The sequence below is a fragment of the Pituophis catenifer genome, unplaced genomic scaffold (genome assembly GCF_029215685.1).
Source record: "Pituophis catenifer annectens isolate HBS135680 unplaced genomic scaffold, rPitCat1.0.hap2 SCAF_3, whole genome shotgun sequence".
NCBI classification, from domain to species: Eukaryota; Metazoa; Chordata; class Lepidosauria; order Squamata; family Colubridae; genus Pituophis; species Pituophis catenifer.
Genome location: NW_027256883.1, coordinates 38,625,125 through 38,643,555, shown reverse-complemented (window position 1 = coordinate 38,643,555; position 18,431 = coordinate 38,625,125). Strand labels below are relative to the sequence as shown.

At 42.1% G+C, this 18,431-nt stretch overlaps 1 protein-coding gene across 1 annotated transcript; it reads left to right on the top strand.

The window, feature by feature from the left end:
- Positions 1-16,091: 16,091 nt before the first annotated feature.
- BHLHE22 (basic helix-loop-helix family member e22) lies at positions 16,092-17,024 on the top strand. The gene has a single exon (XM_070942258.1). It carries the CDS (start codon positions 16,092-16,094, stop codon positions 17,022-17,024), a length of 933 nt encoding a protein of 310 aa, XP_070798359.1.
- The last annotated feature ends 1,407 nt before the right edge of the window (positions 17,025-18,431 follow it).

The window sequence follows — 18,431 nt, the reverse complement described above, 5'->3', positions numbered from 1 at the left end:
AGGTTGGCCCTGACTCTGTTGGCCTTTTCTAATGTGTGAAAAGACCTGTCTCCCCACTTGTATGCATGATTGTTGGGGCTTTCTTGCTGCTGTGTATTTTAATTTTTGTGTTTGTATCATTTTTTATTTGCCACCCAGAATCATTTGTGGAGATAAGTAGCTATATAAATTGATTAAATAAAAAATGTTCTGATTAATCCATACTAGCACCCAGGGCTACATAAGAACATTGTCTCTTTTATTGGAAACAACTCTCTGATTCGGGGTCCAAGTTTCCATTGTTCTCTGCACTAAGGCCTTTGATTCTGACGGAAGTCTTTGGTCCCCAAAACCTGGCCTGACCCGCAACAGGCAATGCTTGTACCTCTGGCTCGGTGTTTCTCCTGCTAATGCCTTATATATCAAGATGTGTCCTAGGACTTTTTGGCTAATTATTCCCAGTTACTCTCAGAAAATTTATACTGTATATAACAACAAAGTCAACTTCTTTTTGCCTTCCTTCCTTCCTTCCTTAGCTGGCAAAAGACATGGTGTTCCAGAGTAATAATAAGCTAATGCTGGCCAAAATGTCTGAGAAAGGAGACCTTTCTATTGCACAGGAGCTGTGGTGGCGCTGTGATTACAATGCAGTATTGCAGACTGACTCTACTCACTGCCAGGATTTCAATCTTGACTGGCTCAAAGTTGACTCAGACTTCCACCCTTCTAAGGTCAGTAAAATGAGTACTCAACTTATTGGGGGCAATGTGCTGACTCTGTAAACCACTTAGAGAGTGCTGTAAAGCACTGTAAAGTGGTATCTAAGTTTAAGTGCTATTGCTATTGCATTCTCTGAGTAGTTGAACTTTTCTTTCAGATTTCTCCTGTTGGTGTTTTTGAGTTTCCAGACAAGATAACTGGCATTGTTTTCTGGTAGCCATTTTCCTCCCTGGTTATCTACTCTTTCTCATATGAAAAAGACAAATAGGATAATAGGATTTAACCAAAAGATAAGACATCCAGGAAGTTTCAGACCATTGAAAAGATATTTGTATAATTACCTATCGCTTTAGCCATCTTATAACAAATAAGGCAAGAATACCATATTTAAAGTATACGAATTTCTAAAAATGTTTTCTTTCGGAACAATTTTCAAAAGCACAAGACCTGGTAAGAAAGAAATGTTGGGGAAATTCTCTTCATGGCATTATGGCAAACTATTAATTCCACAAAAAGTAATGGCTGAAGAATAGAATAGGAAGTACAAGGTTGCCCTATGGTTTTAATTGCTAGCTGAGTCTAAATGGTACTAGCTGCATTCTCTCATCACCAAAGCTAATCAAGTCAACACTTATAAAATCTTGCATTACCATTCAATTAACAATTCCTGCCTTTCCATGATACTACTTGAAGTTCTGTATAAAATTTGTTATGAAAAGTTATACTGTTCACTATGTCTTCCTAGTACAATGAGGGCAAGACTTGCTCTGTCATCAACAGTACTGCCTAAGACAGGGGTCTCCAACCTTGGCAACTTTAAGACTTGTGGACTTTAACTCCCAGAATTCCTCAGCCAGAAAAGCTGTCAAGTCAGGCTAGGTCCCACTGGAGAAATGAGCATCATAGCAGAATATAGTTTGGAGGCCATCATTTGGGGAAGGTCAAAGCAGTTGAAGCCTTGATGCAAAAACTGCAGGGCTGAATAATGAGCACGCATCCAGGTTTTGTTTTTGTTTCATTTTTTGAAGATGTGAAGTTGATGGAAAGTTTATTTTCAGCTAATTTCAGTGTTTACCTTATACAGTAGCTGTGATGGTGAAGCTATAGCACCTGTGTCACAGGTGGCACACGTAGCCATATCGGTGGGCACGTGAGCTCAGCTCTGGCACACATGTGTGCGCAGGCCAGCTAATTTTCGGGCCTTCTGGGCCCACCAGAAGTAGGGAAACAGGCTGTTTCCTGCCTCTGGAGGACCTCGGGGTGGTGGTGGCGAAGGCCCATTTTTCTCTCTCCCAGCCTCCAGAGCTTTTCTAGGAGTCTGGGGATGGTGAAAATGGCCTTCCCCACCCCACCCCCGAGGCCCTCCAGAGGCCTGAAATGGCCTGTTTGCCAACTTCCGGTGGGATCAGAAGTCCCGTTTTTGCTGTTCCCAGCCTCAAGAGCCTTTCTAGGAGTCTGAGGAGGGCAAAAATTGCCTTCCCCACCCCCTCAGAGGCCTTCCAGAGGCCAGAAACAGTCCATTTGCCAACTTCCGGTGGGACTGGAAGTTGGCAAATAGGCCATTTTTGGCCTACGGAGGGTCTCCGGGTGGCTGGGAAGGCTGTTTTTGCCCTCCCCAGACTCCTAGAAAGGCTCTGGAGGCTGGGGAGAGAGAAAAACCAGCCTACCCTGCCATCGCAGGGGAGGAACAGGGGGAATGGGGGGAGGTGTTTGTGCACACATGTGCAGGGGCAGGGCACCTAGAATTATGGGTGTGGGCATGTGCGTGCGCAACTCCCCCCTGCTCCTGGCATGCGATGGCAAAAAGGTTAGCCAGCACCTCCCTTTAGCGTTTGCATACAGGTAGTCTTCAACTTACAACCATAGTTGAGCTTGGAAGTCATGCTGGTTGTTAAGCAAGTCACCAGGTGACTGCACCAAATCTTACAACTGCACCAAAACTTACAACCACTCAAGTGGTTGTTGAGTGAGTGTGGTGATTGTAAATTGAACACCACATTGATTAAGCAAATCCATTGTCTGCAATGGACCTTTTTTTCACCCAGAAACTGGAAGTAAATACTAGTTTCCAGCAAAAAACCATTGTAAATCATAGCCATGTCACCTCAGGAAACAACTGTAAAATTAGGTTGGTTGCTCAGCACCCAAAATACAATCATGTGGCTATTGGAACTTCAAGTCATAAGTACCTCTGAGATAGTGTGTTGTAACTTCGAATAGTCACTATGCAGCCAGTCATAAATCAAGGACTATCTGTAATTTCCCACTTTACAAACAATGGGAAATCATGCTGCTTCAACCTTTGTACCTTTGAAATTCAGCATCTGCCTTGACATGATGGGCTGTATTTATTCTGTTACTATTAACATGAAATGTTATGCATTTAAACAACAGCCTTTTCCATGGAAGGAAAGTGTTGGAGAAAAAGTTTGCTTTGAAATTGAAAGATAAACAGAATGATAAATCGGCATGAGAAATCTGAACAATTTCTATGTAAGATGTCATTTTCAGAATTTATTTCAGAAGGGTGTCCAAGCAGACGGGCTTCCAGATGGATATAATGACCTCTCCATTTTTTCTGCCTTTAATTTCTAAGATCTGAGTACACCTTATGGTCTGCTGTGTAAATAAGAATTAAGTATCCGTGCATGAAAAATGTCCCTTTATTTTCAGAGAGTTTTTCACTTTGCCACCCCTTGTTTTCAGATATTCGTGGACTGTCTTAAATATCTTATTTTTTTCCAAACAATTTTATGTATGCAGAGAAATGAATTTGAAAAAAACAGACGTATTCAGATGCATACACAATATAGCAGGAGATACGTTGTCTTATCATGGTAATTGTACACTGAAATATTTATTTCATTGACATTAATGGAAACATTCCTATGATCATAGTCATTCTCATGTTCATACAGTTTTTACTTTTCCCTGCTCTGTGAAATTGTGCAAGAGTTTGTGCCTCTAATGCCCAGAGGTTTTTACTACAGATATTGTATTGTACTACAGATACAGATATTGTATTACCAGTTGTTCCTGGTAGTATGATGGGATCCATGATAAAAGTCCATTGTTGTAGGGGACCACTGAATTCCAATACATTTCTCTGTGTGTATGAATATGCATGCACTACGTCTCTAACTCATCAGTACAGGTAGTCCTCAACTTAACAAAAGTTCATTTAGTGACTGAAGTTACAATAGCATTGAAAAAAGTGACTTATGACCATTTTCACACTTATGACTGTTCCAGCATCCCAATTGGCACGTGATCAAATTCCAATTGACTCATATTTATGACGGTTGTAGTATCCTGAGGTCATGTGATCCTTTTTGCCACCTTCTGACAAGCAAAGTCAATGGGAAAGCCAGGCTCACTTAACAACTGTGTTACTAACTTAACAACTGTAGTGATTAACTCAAGAACTATGGCAAGAAAGGTCATAAAATGGGGCAAAATTCACTTAACAAATATCTCACTTGGCAAAATAAATTTTGGACTCCATTGAGGACATACAACTACCTGGACATATCTTAATTATGTTTATCTTATTTAACAAAAAATTAGTATATTCCTTGCAACCGTATGTATGCTGTTAGATGAATGTCATTAAATAAAGCTGCCCCCATCACAAATCTATCCTGCTTTTTCTCCAACTGTCTTTTTTATTGTAAAAATGGTAGTCTACAGCAGGTTCTCCAACCTACTGCTCTCTGGATATGTTGGATACGCAGACATGCATGAGCGCACACATATGCGGACATGTGTGAATGCATGCATGCACGGTTATGCATGAATGCACACATGCGGGGACATGCATGTTGCATGCAGAGACATGCACGTTGCATGTGTTGACATGCATGTTGCATGAATGGACGTGTGTTGCATGCATGGACATGTGTGTTGCATACACGGACGTGCATGGGTGCATGCATGCACAGATATGCACACATGTGCAGCAGAGACCCGAAGACCAGCTGGCTGATGAAAGGCGGGGAATCCCAACACCAGCAGTGCAGCAAGAAGTAAGATCTTTTTCTTTTGTGAGCTTCTGTGTTGTCGTTTGCAGGGAAACAGAAGCTCACGAAAGAAACGCCACGGAAATCTGACCTGGTGTGATGGCGCGTGTGCTAGCAGAAAGGGCTCTGCGTGCCACCTCTGGCACATGTGCCATAGGTTTGCCATCACAGCCATAGGGTTTCCTGCCTGAGAAGGGGTTGGACTAGAAGACCTCCAAGGTTCCTTCCAAATTTGTTATTCTGTTATTCTGTTACTCTGAAGATGCCAACCACTGCATCAGGACACAGACACACAGAAAAAAGTAGTTTACAACCCTCCAGCCCAAAAGTTCATCACAATTTCTTCTTTTCTTATTTGTTATGTTCTCTGAAGATATACTTTGTCTGTATGTCTTTCGATTTGATTGCCCCGACTGAACCCATGGTTGAAGCATGGGAAGATGGAGAGATTACAGACAAACTGCAGAAGCAATCATCAGATATAAAGTAGAACATCTATGTAACACTTCACACACATCTTTGCCCACATACAAGACATAAACAGTTCACCAATACTCTCTTATTCTAACCAAAACCATTTTAAAATGGATTTCTTTTTTTGTGAAATTGAATGAGGATGACTTGAAAGTGCAGAAAAAAACAAGGAAAACACTATTGATGTCAACCAAATACGATATGATATATGTTAGGATGGAAATTTCTAACTTGGACTATGCTGGCTAGACATTATGGGAGTCAAGGAAGCATACCTGGAAAGAATGTAGTTGGGGAAGTTTGTTGTAAAACTAAGATTTCCCCCCCCCCACCCCGATTCTCACTTGCGTATGTCCTTCAGAGAAAAATATTCTCTTGCTTTCCAAGTATGTGCTATAAACTGCAAAATTTAATTTTGGAAAAAGGAAGGAGACAGTGTTCACCACAGTTCATTGCCATAAGTGGAAGCACCTACATTTAAATCAAAAGTTACTTGATTCAGACAAAGTTTAAGATTTTCAATAAATTATTTTTACAATGTCAATAAAAGTTACATAGGACCCAGAGCCTAACTAGATAGAAACATTTTACATTTCCTAAATTGCTGATAACATTTCTTGAAGTGTAAAGCTAACAATCAGATGTCTGGCTATATATATATATATATATATATATATATATATATATATATATATATATATATATATTACTAAAATATTCTAATACATGTTTAGTAAAATAATCAGAGATTCTATACATTTATTTGCATTATTTAATAAGTTACCAGGAGGTGACATGAGAAAAAAATATAACTAATTTTATTTCCTAAAAATAGTAACATTTCCAAGAAAATTCTATTTATGTTTTGAAGATACTGAACAGTGATTCTGAGACAACTCTTGTTTCTTTTATCACATTTTAAATTGAATGCTATCGGCAAATTATTACTCATGTAAAATGATTTTATAGAGTTTATAAAATTCTAACTTGAAAACCTAAGAATCTCTCTGCTATTTCATGGAAGCATGGATGTCACTTGAGATTATTGTATATTTCATTCCCAAAGTCAAAGGTAGGTTCTGATCCCCAGGTAAATAAAAAGTACTATACACAAGTACACATACACACACATATGGGTTTGGAGGAGGATTGTAGGAGTTCAAAAGGCATAATTTCTAAAGAAAACCTCAAAAGATAATATATCTCAATAAATAGCTTGTTCACCAGTCACAGAATGCTGATTGCCTAGGTTTGGGACATTATAACATTTTATTGCTGGTGCTTCTTCAGTAGGACTTTTTAAAATGTAATTATTTATAAATGTATATGTTTACAAGATTACAGTGTACCATGATACTATTCCTGATTACACAGTTCATCCTCATTCGGATATGTCCCTGGGTTGATTGCTGGGACTAAATATGTCAACAATAACTCTCTGACCCTCTCTCTTTTACTTGAGATTCATTTATGACATTTGCATCTTCTGGACCCATGGAAATGAATCTCTATTAGCACTACAAGGTAAGCGTCCACCTAGAACAAACCATCAAATCTATCATCTACTGTTTTGACCCATTTGACAGAGATGTCAACCGATGGAATTAAACCATTCAGGAAACTGAACTACCAATCTAACAAGATCAATAGACTAATTAGTATAATTACATCAGTTCCCAGGCAGGAACTATTAAAAGAACAAACCACTGCAACAAAATAACATAACACCAATAGTCACATAAAGTTTACACCACTCTAAGTTATTATTAATAATCTACACAGATACTGGGCAAGGACTTTGTATTTTTTCAGGCTTAGGGTATTGGATCCATATTTGCATACAAGCAGCCACGCAACATGAAATAGACTCTCACAAGAAACAAGAAATAACAGGACAATGAGGCCAACATAGGAAACAAGCCCCCATAACAAACCCAGATGTGTATTTTGCCCCAACGTGTATATTAGCAGCACCATCCCAACAAACCCAAGGTATCTTTTCATGGTCTTCCACCAAAGTGATATATGCCATCATTTGCTGGCAATTTTTTTTAAAAAAAAATATTAAATTTGCTTATTGCCCATCTTGCTGCAAGGCAACTCTGGACAGCTTATGACATCATTACCTATAAATATATATACCAAAATATTGCCAATAGTAACAAGTGCCTTAGGTGCAATCCCAAAAGTTGACCTGTACCTGCATAACTGACCTATTTTCCTCTTCCTTTATCCTGCCCACTTCTCCCCAACTTAAATCCTATCTCAGTCTAGACACTCTATGCATACAGAATGAAGTGAACTGCAGCTGACAAACACTTGTGCCTTTTAATAAAATAACAGAGTTGGAAGGGACCTTGGAGGTCTTCTAGTCCAACGTCCTGCTCAAGCAGGAGATCCTATATCATTTCAGACAAGTGGATGTCCAATGTCTTCTTAAAAGCGTTCAGTGATGGAGTAGTCACAACTTCTGAAGGCAAGCCATTCCACTGGTTGATTGTTCTGACTGTCAGGAAAATTCTTCTTAGTTCTAGGTTACTTCTCTCTTTGTTCAGTTTCCATCCATTGTTTCTTGTCTTGTCTCCTGGTGCTTTGGAAAATAGGTTGACCCCTATGTGATACAATTCGATAGAATAAAACAGAATTTGTTAATTGGAAAAGGTGCTATGTAGATGCCTTCTGATTTCTTTTTCATTCCTAACTAGAATACCTTCCAGAGATATGATCTTCAACTTCCAGAATTCTCAAGTTTCATAGCCATAGCTGAGAATGTTGGGTATTGATATCTGTTGCAGAAGGCTCTTTTTAGGAGAATCAGGATGTGCAACCTTGATGGATATACTATTGTGGTGAGGTGCCATCCAAATGTCCTTGAAACTGCAGAAAATCATATTCAACTGGCATGAGAGTTGGTGTTCCTACTGCCAGTCTCTAACCAAGCCTCTGTTCTTCCGTTGATAATAACTGCCAGCCAGTTGACTTCCCTCCAAAGTAATGAGTGGCAAAACCTAATAGGTTGTAGGCAACTTTTAGTTATCCTTGGTCACCACTGAAATAAATGGCATTTGTATGATTCAAGACAACTTAACTTTTCTTAATTACTTCTGTATACATTAAAAAAAAATACAAAACTCAGAAATAAAAATAAACAAAAGAAACAAGAACATATTGTAAAATGTATTTTTAAAAAGCTCAGGTTTTTTTTTTATCACAGTATTAATCTTTCACCATAAGGAATTAATACTGGTTGGTCTTTCTATTACAATAATAAATAGCCAATTCATGAGTAAAATAAGAGTGCATCATTAATCCAAAATTACAAACGTAGACTGATGTTATCTTTCTATTATAAACATTTAAATTTAAAAATAAAATAAACATAAAATAAAAGGTATTATTTTTAATTGCTCATTTTAAAAAAGTGTACATTTGGAATACTGGAAAAATATTTCAATATTGATAGCAATTCAAGAGTTTCAGATGCTGCCTTCACAAACCAAATTGTGAAGACACATGATATTACACTTGCATATTGTGCTTTCTTACAACGATAAACAACTGATATGATTTAAGACTGTCTCAACAATGTCTCATTCATAGGCTGAGATGTAGGCAAGATTGTGGGGAAATGGCAGAAAAAAAGTTACCAGACTATGTTTGGGCACAGTTTGGTGCAAGTGGGAAAAGTTTCTATGAGTTAAGAAATACAGCATTCTCCATAGTCAGAATAATGTGTTTTAAAATGTGAAACAAAATGAAACTTGGTAAAAAAAATTTTTTTTAAAAAAAGATCAATAAATGAACTTCATTAGAAACGTCTTAGAATATACTGCCTCCTTTAAATGAAACTATTCTCTCATTTTTCCAGGAGATGGAGCTGTGGATTTTAAATTGTGGCTGGAACTTATAAGAAGAGACTCTAGTCTCCCAAGTTTCTTTCTCACAGACATTGTAAAAAGAAAAATGCTACTGCATAATTTTAATGTGAGCTGAAAGGTGTCCATTTCTGCACTTAACAGTAGGGATGGTAGACTAAAAATAAGAAGATAATCTCTAAATATTTTAAAACAAAAATGAAACAGCATGTTATTTCCATTGTGTATTATCTTCAGGAAGTTTGTGAGCCTGTGTTGGAATGAACTTGTGTGTTCACTTGGAGAGAGAGGGAGGGAGGGAGGGAGGGAGGCAGGGAGGGGGAGAGCATAGTTCAGTGTCTTCCTATAGAAATGCACATCATTCACTCAATACCTTCCTTTATGTTTACCAACACATGGCCAATGTATACCTTTCTCTGTATATATTACAGAGAAGATGAAGATAAATAAGAAGATGAAAAGCTATAGGAGAGAGACCAAAAAAAAAGGGGGGGGGACATTTTTTGACCCATCCCATTTATAAGCCCTTGTCAAATGTAGCCATCTGGGGGCTTCACCTATTGTGAATTTCTACTTGAATTAGTGTATTTTTGTGTATGAGTGATCTGCAGAATGCCCTTAAACTTGATTCTTTTATTCATCGTTGCTTTAAAGGAGGGGCAGAAGTAAAAGACGTCTGATAATAATGAGAAGATGAAAACATTTCGTCCTGTCTGTCGGTTCTTACTTTCCTGATCTTTGTCAGGTTGCCTCCATCGCTTTGTTCCGGTCATCCCGGGCACACAAAGGGAGCCATGAGACTTTTCATCGGATCTGGAAGCCAACCGGAGTCACACTGCTTCCGAAAGGGACATCAACACAGTTAACTTTTCAGAGGATCTTGTTTCTGGATGACTTTATAGGCTCGCTTGTCTTTCTGGGTGTGGATTTGTGCTCGAAGGAGGCTGTCGATGCGAATTGGCTTAAAGATAGGGAGTCATTTTTGAGTTCTTTTTGCTGAAATGCTTTTACAAAAAAAATCGTGTCCAGAATTTTATTTTTCTATCTGCTTGAGAATTGCTCTCTCTCTTTCCCATGTTGATACCGTGATTTTGAAACTTGAATAAGGGGAGGTTGGTTTTAACGGGGCCCGGGTCAGATCTTCAGGATCACATAGATGTAATCCATTTAGAGAGGCAGATAAAAGGGGAATCCCTTAGCCACACAACTTTTGGGCTCTCCCTTTCCTGTGGTGACTTTCCCTGTGGGTCCTTTTGCAACTTCTCTTCTGCGTCCCCAAGACGTCGATGAGCAAAGGCCATTGCTTTGTATTCTATTTGAAACGTACATCAAAGTGACGGAAAGCAATCCGGACAAGGCAAGGTGGGGGAAAGGGACACGGGGAGAAAAGTGCGCCTGAACATTTATTGGGCGCTTTCGGTCATTTTCTCACTGTCATACTCTGAATTCTCCGCGCTCTGCTGTGAAGATCCCCATTATTTGATCCCCATTCTTGTATCCCCTTTCTGAGGACTTAGGGAAGAATGCTGATGATCTCGATCACCTTCCTCGTCAGCTTTCGCCCCAAGTAGCATTTGGCTACGGACTCAACTGAAGACAAAGTTGATGGGGGTGGGTCCCAAAGGGCACCAAAGTTGATGGGGGTGGGTTCCTTGAAAGTTTCTCTTTCCTCCCTGCTGCTTCTCTCTCTCTTTTTGTGGAAGCAGGTAAAAGGACCGCTGTCTCTGGCCCCAATCCAATTCTAGACCTTATTGTATTTTAAGCTGCTCGGAAATCAATTACTCTCGTGTCAATGCACTTGTTTCTTTGGCTTCTATGAAAGGTGGATCCAGATCCTAAGCCTGTTGGTTGAGATGTGCAAAATGAATTCTTCCCAAGAAAATGGATAGAAGAGCTCATTATTAATCTCAGCTGACTTTGGGTCAGGTCAAAATGTGTCAGCTTTTGATCCCCAAGGTACTGTAGTTAGTATAATCTGCAGGAAGGAGGAGATTAAGTTGCGTCTGATTGAAAACTGAAATTAAATCTCAGTGTTTTACTTAAAGCCCAGTTCAATAAACTCACAGATTTAGATATCAAACACTCTAACCTTAGGTGTACTTGGAAATAAGACTGGAGATTTGGCTAGTTTTAGAGATGCTAATTTTCTTCAGATATGCTTCTGCAAGTAAATGAGATTAAACTAGGAATGCCACATTTCATTTAAGCTGTTGAAAAAGGAATCAAGATTATTAGGTCAGATAATCTCCAGATGAAATAAATTTCTCTTAGATTCGGTCTTTTCTCTTCTTTTTCTATTATTGATTTTGTTAGTTGTTGTGGATATGTCAAAGAAATTATGAATGTTTTCCAAATTATGTAGAGATTTTGGAATAGATCCTGTTGCCCTGAAGTGCTTTAATCTTTATAAAATATGCTGTGCTATTGTACTATGGTTACTCATACATTCATGGGAGATTGTATAGATGAGAAGGAGGAGTTCCAGACTATTGGTAATATGTGGTAGTGTTTTGGTTTTTTGTTATCATCAGATAAACTCAACTATCTAATATTATTGTGAAACTGTGAAGGGAGCATTGTGATCTTAGTCTGAACCTCTAGGCAGTTGAAACAATAATCTATTGAACTGTTATGAGGTGTTTCTAGACTATCACTTAACCTGCAGTAAATCTGGAGATCATGAGTTCTAGTCCCCCTTTAGGCATGAGGCCAAATGGGTGACCTTGGGCCAGTCACTCTCTCTAGCCCTATAAGGAAGAAAATGGCAAGCCACTATCTGAAAATCTTGCCAAGAAAACTGCAGAAAACTAGCTCAAGCACCAGAAGTTAAGATTGACTCAAAGGTATCAAAATATATAATAATACTTCTTGATTTCAAAATTAAATTTCCTTCCTTCCTTCCTTCCCTCCCTCCCCCCCTTCCCCCCTCTCTCTCTTGCTAAGAATTACTATAATTTAGGGTATGAACTTTTCACTGGAGTAACCTACAGGACTCTGATACACCTATTGACAAATGTTATGCATTGATATCTCATTGTTCTGTTGACTTGTGAGTAAAGGGAGAAACCTTATTCTTTGGCTGCTATGTTATCGTAGGGGACTGGGAACCCATATTGTGGGTGCAATGACTTACTGAAGTCCCTTTTCATAAGTAGAAGTAATTTTACCTTCATAAAGAAACAAACACACAATTCTGAATTAGCTGACATGGGACACATAAAGTTTCTAGAATAAACAAAGAAAAGATAGTAAGAATACCCTAGGTAGTCTGATGGCAAGAGACCTATTTTAAATACCAGTTGGGATTCCCATCTTTCACTAATCAGATGCTCTTTTAGTGACACGCCATATTGGGGTCTGTTAATATTGATTTGGAGCCTAAATGCTGCCTGTAAATCTGTAAAGGTCAACTTTCCCCACTCATCCCACACCCAGCGGCCTCCTTTTAGCCATACCTAATGTCAGGGCAGACCAGAGCCTGTCTAGGGAGATACTTTGCAAGTCTTGACTTGAATTTCCTGCTTTTGTAACGCTACATAATTCTCCCAGCCTCGTCTGCCGGCCAGAGTTGCAAATTGAAGTACCGCCCCGCAGTCTAGGAAAGTTCACCGGCAGTTTACATTTCTTCGACATAATGATCAAGTTGCTTGATTTGTTAGAGGCTTCCCTTGTTCGCCCTAAAGACTCAGTGGCTCGCAGTCGAGGTAATGAAAAAGTGGGCATTTGATTTCGGCAATGACGCGGGGCTGAGTTACATTAACCCAGGTAACGAGACGATGGGCAGATGTGTTTTCATTGCACCATAAGTGAAACGCAGTTTTAAAAGCCTGACAACTTCCCAGAAGCAATCAGCAAAAGTTTACGACTGCATAAACCACAAAGACCCTTCCTCGGGTATTTTTTATAAGCCCCGCATTTAAACCATCTATAAATTCTACCGACTTCCAAACTAAACTTCGTGGCGTATGATGTTTCTGGGGATGGGTTGAACAGAGAAGTTTCGTGAAAACTTGAACGTTTGATGGGAGGCAGGACGAGCGGGTATTGCCAAAGGGAGAGGCGGTTGTCGGGGTTGGAAAGGTAGAGTCGGGAGGGAAGGTTGGGAAGGCAGTGAGGGAGTGGAAGGTAGAAAGGGGGGAATTCCGTGTGTTTGAGGAGGAAGTCGGACCAATAGGGAGAAACCTGGGAGACACCTCTTCCCGCAAATCTCATTATTTAAGACATGCCCTCGCCTTCTCCATTTGGACAGATCCACCTGTCCAAAGGGTGAACCAGCGTCAATCACTCAGTTCCTTTACTATTTCCTACAAGGAAATCTTCTACTGAAATTCATGAAACGGCCCCCTTTTCAGAGGTGGTTCCCCAGCAAAGTGCTCCTCTACCCAAAATCAAGTCCCAAAAGCAAATCATGATCCTGCATGCGTATTGGGATGGTATAGGGTGTAGGGAACAAAACCTCAGTTTTAGGATCATAGTGAAAATGGAGTGCTTTTCTAAGAAACCCAATGGACGGAGACAGCCGAATAGGATTCGGGGACAGTGCCTTAATGTGAGTGTGGTTTAGCGCTACAAGAGAAGCAGAAGGCTTTTTTATAAGTTTATCTTGTTCCTCCTTATTCAGGATAAGGCTTCAGTAGCGACTCCCATGTTCACGGAGTCTGAACTAGAGGGAAAGCTCTGTCCTCAGTTGTTGCACCCGAGGGAGGTTTTATTGGTGCTTGGCTTCTTCTCCTCTTCCAGGTGAAAAATCCAGACAGAGTCGGCTGTCGCCTGCTCCTGTTCTTTGCTAAAACAAGACACCCAACTGTTCTCATGCTGCCATTCAAAAGCGAGGTTCTGTGGCAAACCTCATTTGTGAATCTATTACAAAGATTAATAGATTATTTCTTCTTTTTCAACTAATTCTCAGTCTGGGGAAATTTAACCATATGGTAAGGAGAGAATTAGAATTTCATCACATTAGAGCAAAATGTAATGAAAAGAGTCCAACACCTGGGGCCAACTGAGAAAGACACAATTAAAGGGTTTTTTTTTTTTTAATGAAACCAGAGAAACTGAACATCATAACCTTTGGTTATTCTATCACATAAGATCTGATGAAAGCGTTAGAAATATTCTTCGATGATGTCATAAAATGTGAGAGAAAAGAGCAAATCTTGCCACTGCCCTCCCTTAAAAGAGCATAAAATAAAAACAAAAGTGGTTTGTGTTCCATGGAGGGGATCAGATGGGTGCACACTAAATATAAGAGTTGGCTCCAAGACTTTATTGTTCCATACCAGCCACTCAGAAAGAGTGCAGCGTCACAGAAGATAATAAAGATGTAAATCTTAAAATAATTTCATTTCACACTCAGGGTTCCGCCCTTTAAAAATAATAGCTATGAAGAAAGTCACGGTGATAATACACCTGTAACTTCGGAGCTAGGTGACAGAATTGGTCCCACAACCCTTAAAGTCTGCGGATTGCAGGGTGAGAGGGTGTCTACTAAATTAGGAGTTTAGAATAAATTTGGCTGGCCTCCAAGTTCTCGTTGGTTAGAAAGCGATTGGAAAGTTGTGGGCGGGAGGAGCTGGAGGGGATCCACTCCCCCATTAATTAATTAAAAAGCTTAACTATTAATTGTACGTCCGCTCCGTATAGAAGAGAGAGAGAGAGAGAGACTGCGATGACTCTGGGAAAGGGTGAAAATGTGGGGTGGGGGTGGAGGGAGAGAGTTTTGAGGAAAAGATGGAAACGTCTTGCCCAAAAGAGGGAGCGAGAGAAACGCACTTGAAGTGAACCTCAGCGAGATAAATGGGTTGAGGCCAAGGTGAAGTCGGATGACAAGCAAAGCAGGTCTTCCTCCTTCCTCTCAAAGCAGAGAGCGGAGCGGGCGTGAAGAAGGTTGGCGCGGCCGAACGTCAGTCTGGCGACGGCACAAAGTTCGCTGAAGTCCGCTGGCAGCCAGTCTTCGTGGGCGGGTGGGTGGGTGGGTGGGCGGAGGAGCGAAGTGTGCAGCAAGCTCTCCCCCTCCCCTCTTCTTTTTTCTTCTTCTTCCTCCCTTCACCCCGTCATCGCCGCCCCGTAATTTGCTGAAGGAGGGGAAAAACATCCTCCTTCGCCCCAGCCCGGGCTTTTAAGTGTGCTCATTGAGGAGTGAAAGTCGCCACACCTGTCAGGCTGTAAAGGCAGTTGTTGGCTTCCTAATAGGACCCAACGCCTTGCAAACATATGCGTTAAGCTGTGCCCACAGATGGCAGGGAGAATAATGGAGCAGCCTTTTATAAAGCGTGAGCAGCCGCCTGTCTTCTCCTCCTCCTCCTCCAGACCGGTGTGAAATGCAAACTCTCCAGACTCAGGGCCAAGCCTTAGCGCCTGGGCTCGTTTGTTACCGTTTTAATCCTATTAATTAAAACGTTAACCTGATTGGGTAGCAAGCTCTGTCCCAACAGGCGAGGCTTCTTCATAATAACCTTCTCCGCGAGATAATGAGGTAAAAGACTTCCCCCGTCTGTGGTGGCGGCAGTTAGCAGCAGCAGCGGTGGCGGCAGCAACAGCAACAGCAACAGCGGGAGTACTAGCAGCCGCCGCTGCCGCCGCCTTCAGCGAGCGAGCGAGAAAAGCGAGCGCTCCGGCTCCCTTTCTTCTTTCCCTCTTTTCTCTCTCTCCCTTGATGGGTCCGGGAAATCTCCCCAAGGTGAATCCGAGCCAGAGAAAAGGTGCCGAGAGCCCGCTGGCAGCTCGCAATGCCTTAGCCCCGCGCGGACTGGTGGCGGGAGAGAAGCGCTGAGAGGAAGCGAGGCGGCGAGCGAGACAGACGCTCACTGAGGGGAAGAGAAAGAACGCGCGCCAAAGCGGCCTGCCTCCGAGACGCTGGAAGAGCGGGGAGAAGAAGGTGACAGGGGCAGAACGAGGAGCCGCGCTCTCGGGGAGAGGCGCTCGACCCAGGCAAGCCCCCGACCCGGGGCGTTAAAGGACCAGAGCGGGGGAGGGGGCGCGGGAGAGGGAGGAGTTGGAGGAGGGGAACCCGCCGGTCGGGACTATGGAGAGGGCGCTAAACCTCCCTTCAGACGAAGACTTATTCCACAAGAGCTTCAGCGCTTCGGCCAAGAGAATGGAGTCTGCCTTCCGTTCACCCCCGGGGCTCGACCTGGCCGCCCACCAGCAACAGCAGCGCGACTCGCGGCAAGCGCCGTCCCCTCTCAGCTGCTACGAGCCGGCTGACTCCGAGGTGCTGCTGAGGGAAAGCGCGGCCGGGGCGCTGGTGGCCGGGGACCCGCTGGGCGGCTCGGTCTGCGTCAAGTATGGGCAGAGCACGACCAGCCGCAGTTCGGTAGCCGAGAGCAGCGGAGGCGAGCAAAGCCCGGACGACGACAGCGACGGGCGCTGCGAGTTACTCCTGCGGGGCCCCGGCGGAGGTAGCGGCTCCGGAGTCGTCGTCAGCTCTGGGGGCGCCCTACTCAAGGCGCCGGAGGGCGGCGCCTGCTCCAATAGCCACCACGGCGGCGGCGGCGGCGGCGGGGGCAAGAAGTCCAAGGAGCAGAAGGCGCTGCGGCTCAACATCAACGCCCGCGAGCGGAGGCGCATGCACGACCTGAACGACGCGCTGGACGAGCTGAGGGCCGTCATCCCTTACGCCCACAGCCCCTCGGTGCGGAAGCTCTCCAAGATCGCCACGCTTCTCCTGGCCAAGAACTATATCCTGATGCAGGCGCAGGCCCTCGATGAGATGCGCCGCCTTGTCGCTTATCTCAACCAGGGCCAGGCGATTTCGGCCGCCTCGCTGCCCTCTTCAGCGGCGGCCGCGGCGGCCGCGGCGGCCGCTTTGCACCCGGCTCTCGGGGCCTATGAGCAAGCGGCGGCGGGCTACCCTTTCAGTGCCGGCCTGCCGCCCGCCACCTCTTGCCCGGAAAAATGTGCCATTTTCAACAGCGTCTCGTCCAGTCTCTGCAAACAGTGCACGGAGAAGCCTTAAAAGAGAGACGAACTTCTGTCCGATCCCTTCGTCGTCCGTTAAAAGTACTTCCTTGGCCGGACTTTGCTGCAGCCGCCTTTAGGGGGGATGGTCATGGGGTTGATGTGGGGAGTTAAGTGCAACCGAGACCTCAGCGAAGTTTAACACACACGGTCGCGTATTTTTTTTTCTCGAGAAGGTGTAGGGGAGGGGGGCGGGAGGGTGAAATGTGATCCTGGAGAACTCGGAGATTGGGAGAAAATCTGTATGCCGCATCGTTTCTTTAAGGCTTCCAACTTTGGGGAACTTTTGCTATCGGCAACCAAGGTTTGGAAGTTGGCTCAGTTGGGCTTCAGCAAGGGAAACAGGTGGCAGAAAGCAAACTGGATTGTAAACTCAGACAAATCAAGAAGGGCACTTAAAAGGGGGTTTTTTTTAATGTTATTTTATTTCATTGCTTCTGAGCCAGAGAACATGCAAACTTGAATTGTAGACTCCCTGAAATTAGATATGTGCAAAAATTGCTCTGAAATTCCTTGTTTTTATTTGTTCTGAACTTTTGAGCCTGTGAAAATGAGCAGAGAGTGTTTACTTAAGATGTAAAAACTGTTCACATGGCTGAAGTGTTGCAAGTTGATTATTATTTTTGAAGATGTGCACCTTGTTTCTTTTCATTTTGCAATGCTATCTGTACCAGAACACATATTTATTTCAGTGATCTTTTCATGACAATATCCATCCTGTGTTAAAAGTTCCGTGTGCTTTTTACTTTTCAAATGCTTCTTAAAAATCTCATTAACTTAAACTTTGTGCCAAGTGTTTAAAACATTTGATTTGCCAAGGATGTTTGAACCAGAAATCTTGATGTATCCAAACTGCTGAGGTTTATGAAAGGTCATCTGGATTTTTAAGTTGCATCATCCCTGTATTTATAAATTGAGCTTTAATAAATTGCTTCAGTCCAAAAATGAGGGGAGAAGTGTTTTCTTAATTGCTGAATGAACTGGACTGTGGTGACTAAACAAACTTTTTGCAACATGCAAAAAATGGTTTAATTAATATCACCATAAGGCACCAGGCAATAGTTCTTGCCAAGGATATGCCAAAGAAAGCTTTTCCATGTGGCAGTGTTTGATTTTTCAGAATAAAGCTAGATTTTTTTTAAAATGCAGAAGTTATTTTAGGTGGAAGTAGACATTTCAGTGTTTATAAGAAGGGTTACATTTATTTTACCTTCAGAATGATAGAAATTGGAAAAGTAAAGGAGTGTTTACCTCAAAAAATATATCTGAATATTAATATTATAGATTTGTTTTCTCATACAGTTCAAACCTATTGAAGTTGAAATGCATGAATTTTAAACTGATTAATTCAGTTAAATGAAACCCAATGTTACTCTTAATATATCAACATTTATTTGTAGGTGCT

Bases quoted from the DNA above. Each gene is read 5' to 3' on its own strand.
- BHLHE22 (XM_070942258.1), top strand. From the start codon at position 16,092: ATGGAGAGGGCGCTAAACCTCCCTTCAGACGAAGACTTATTCCACAAG.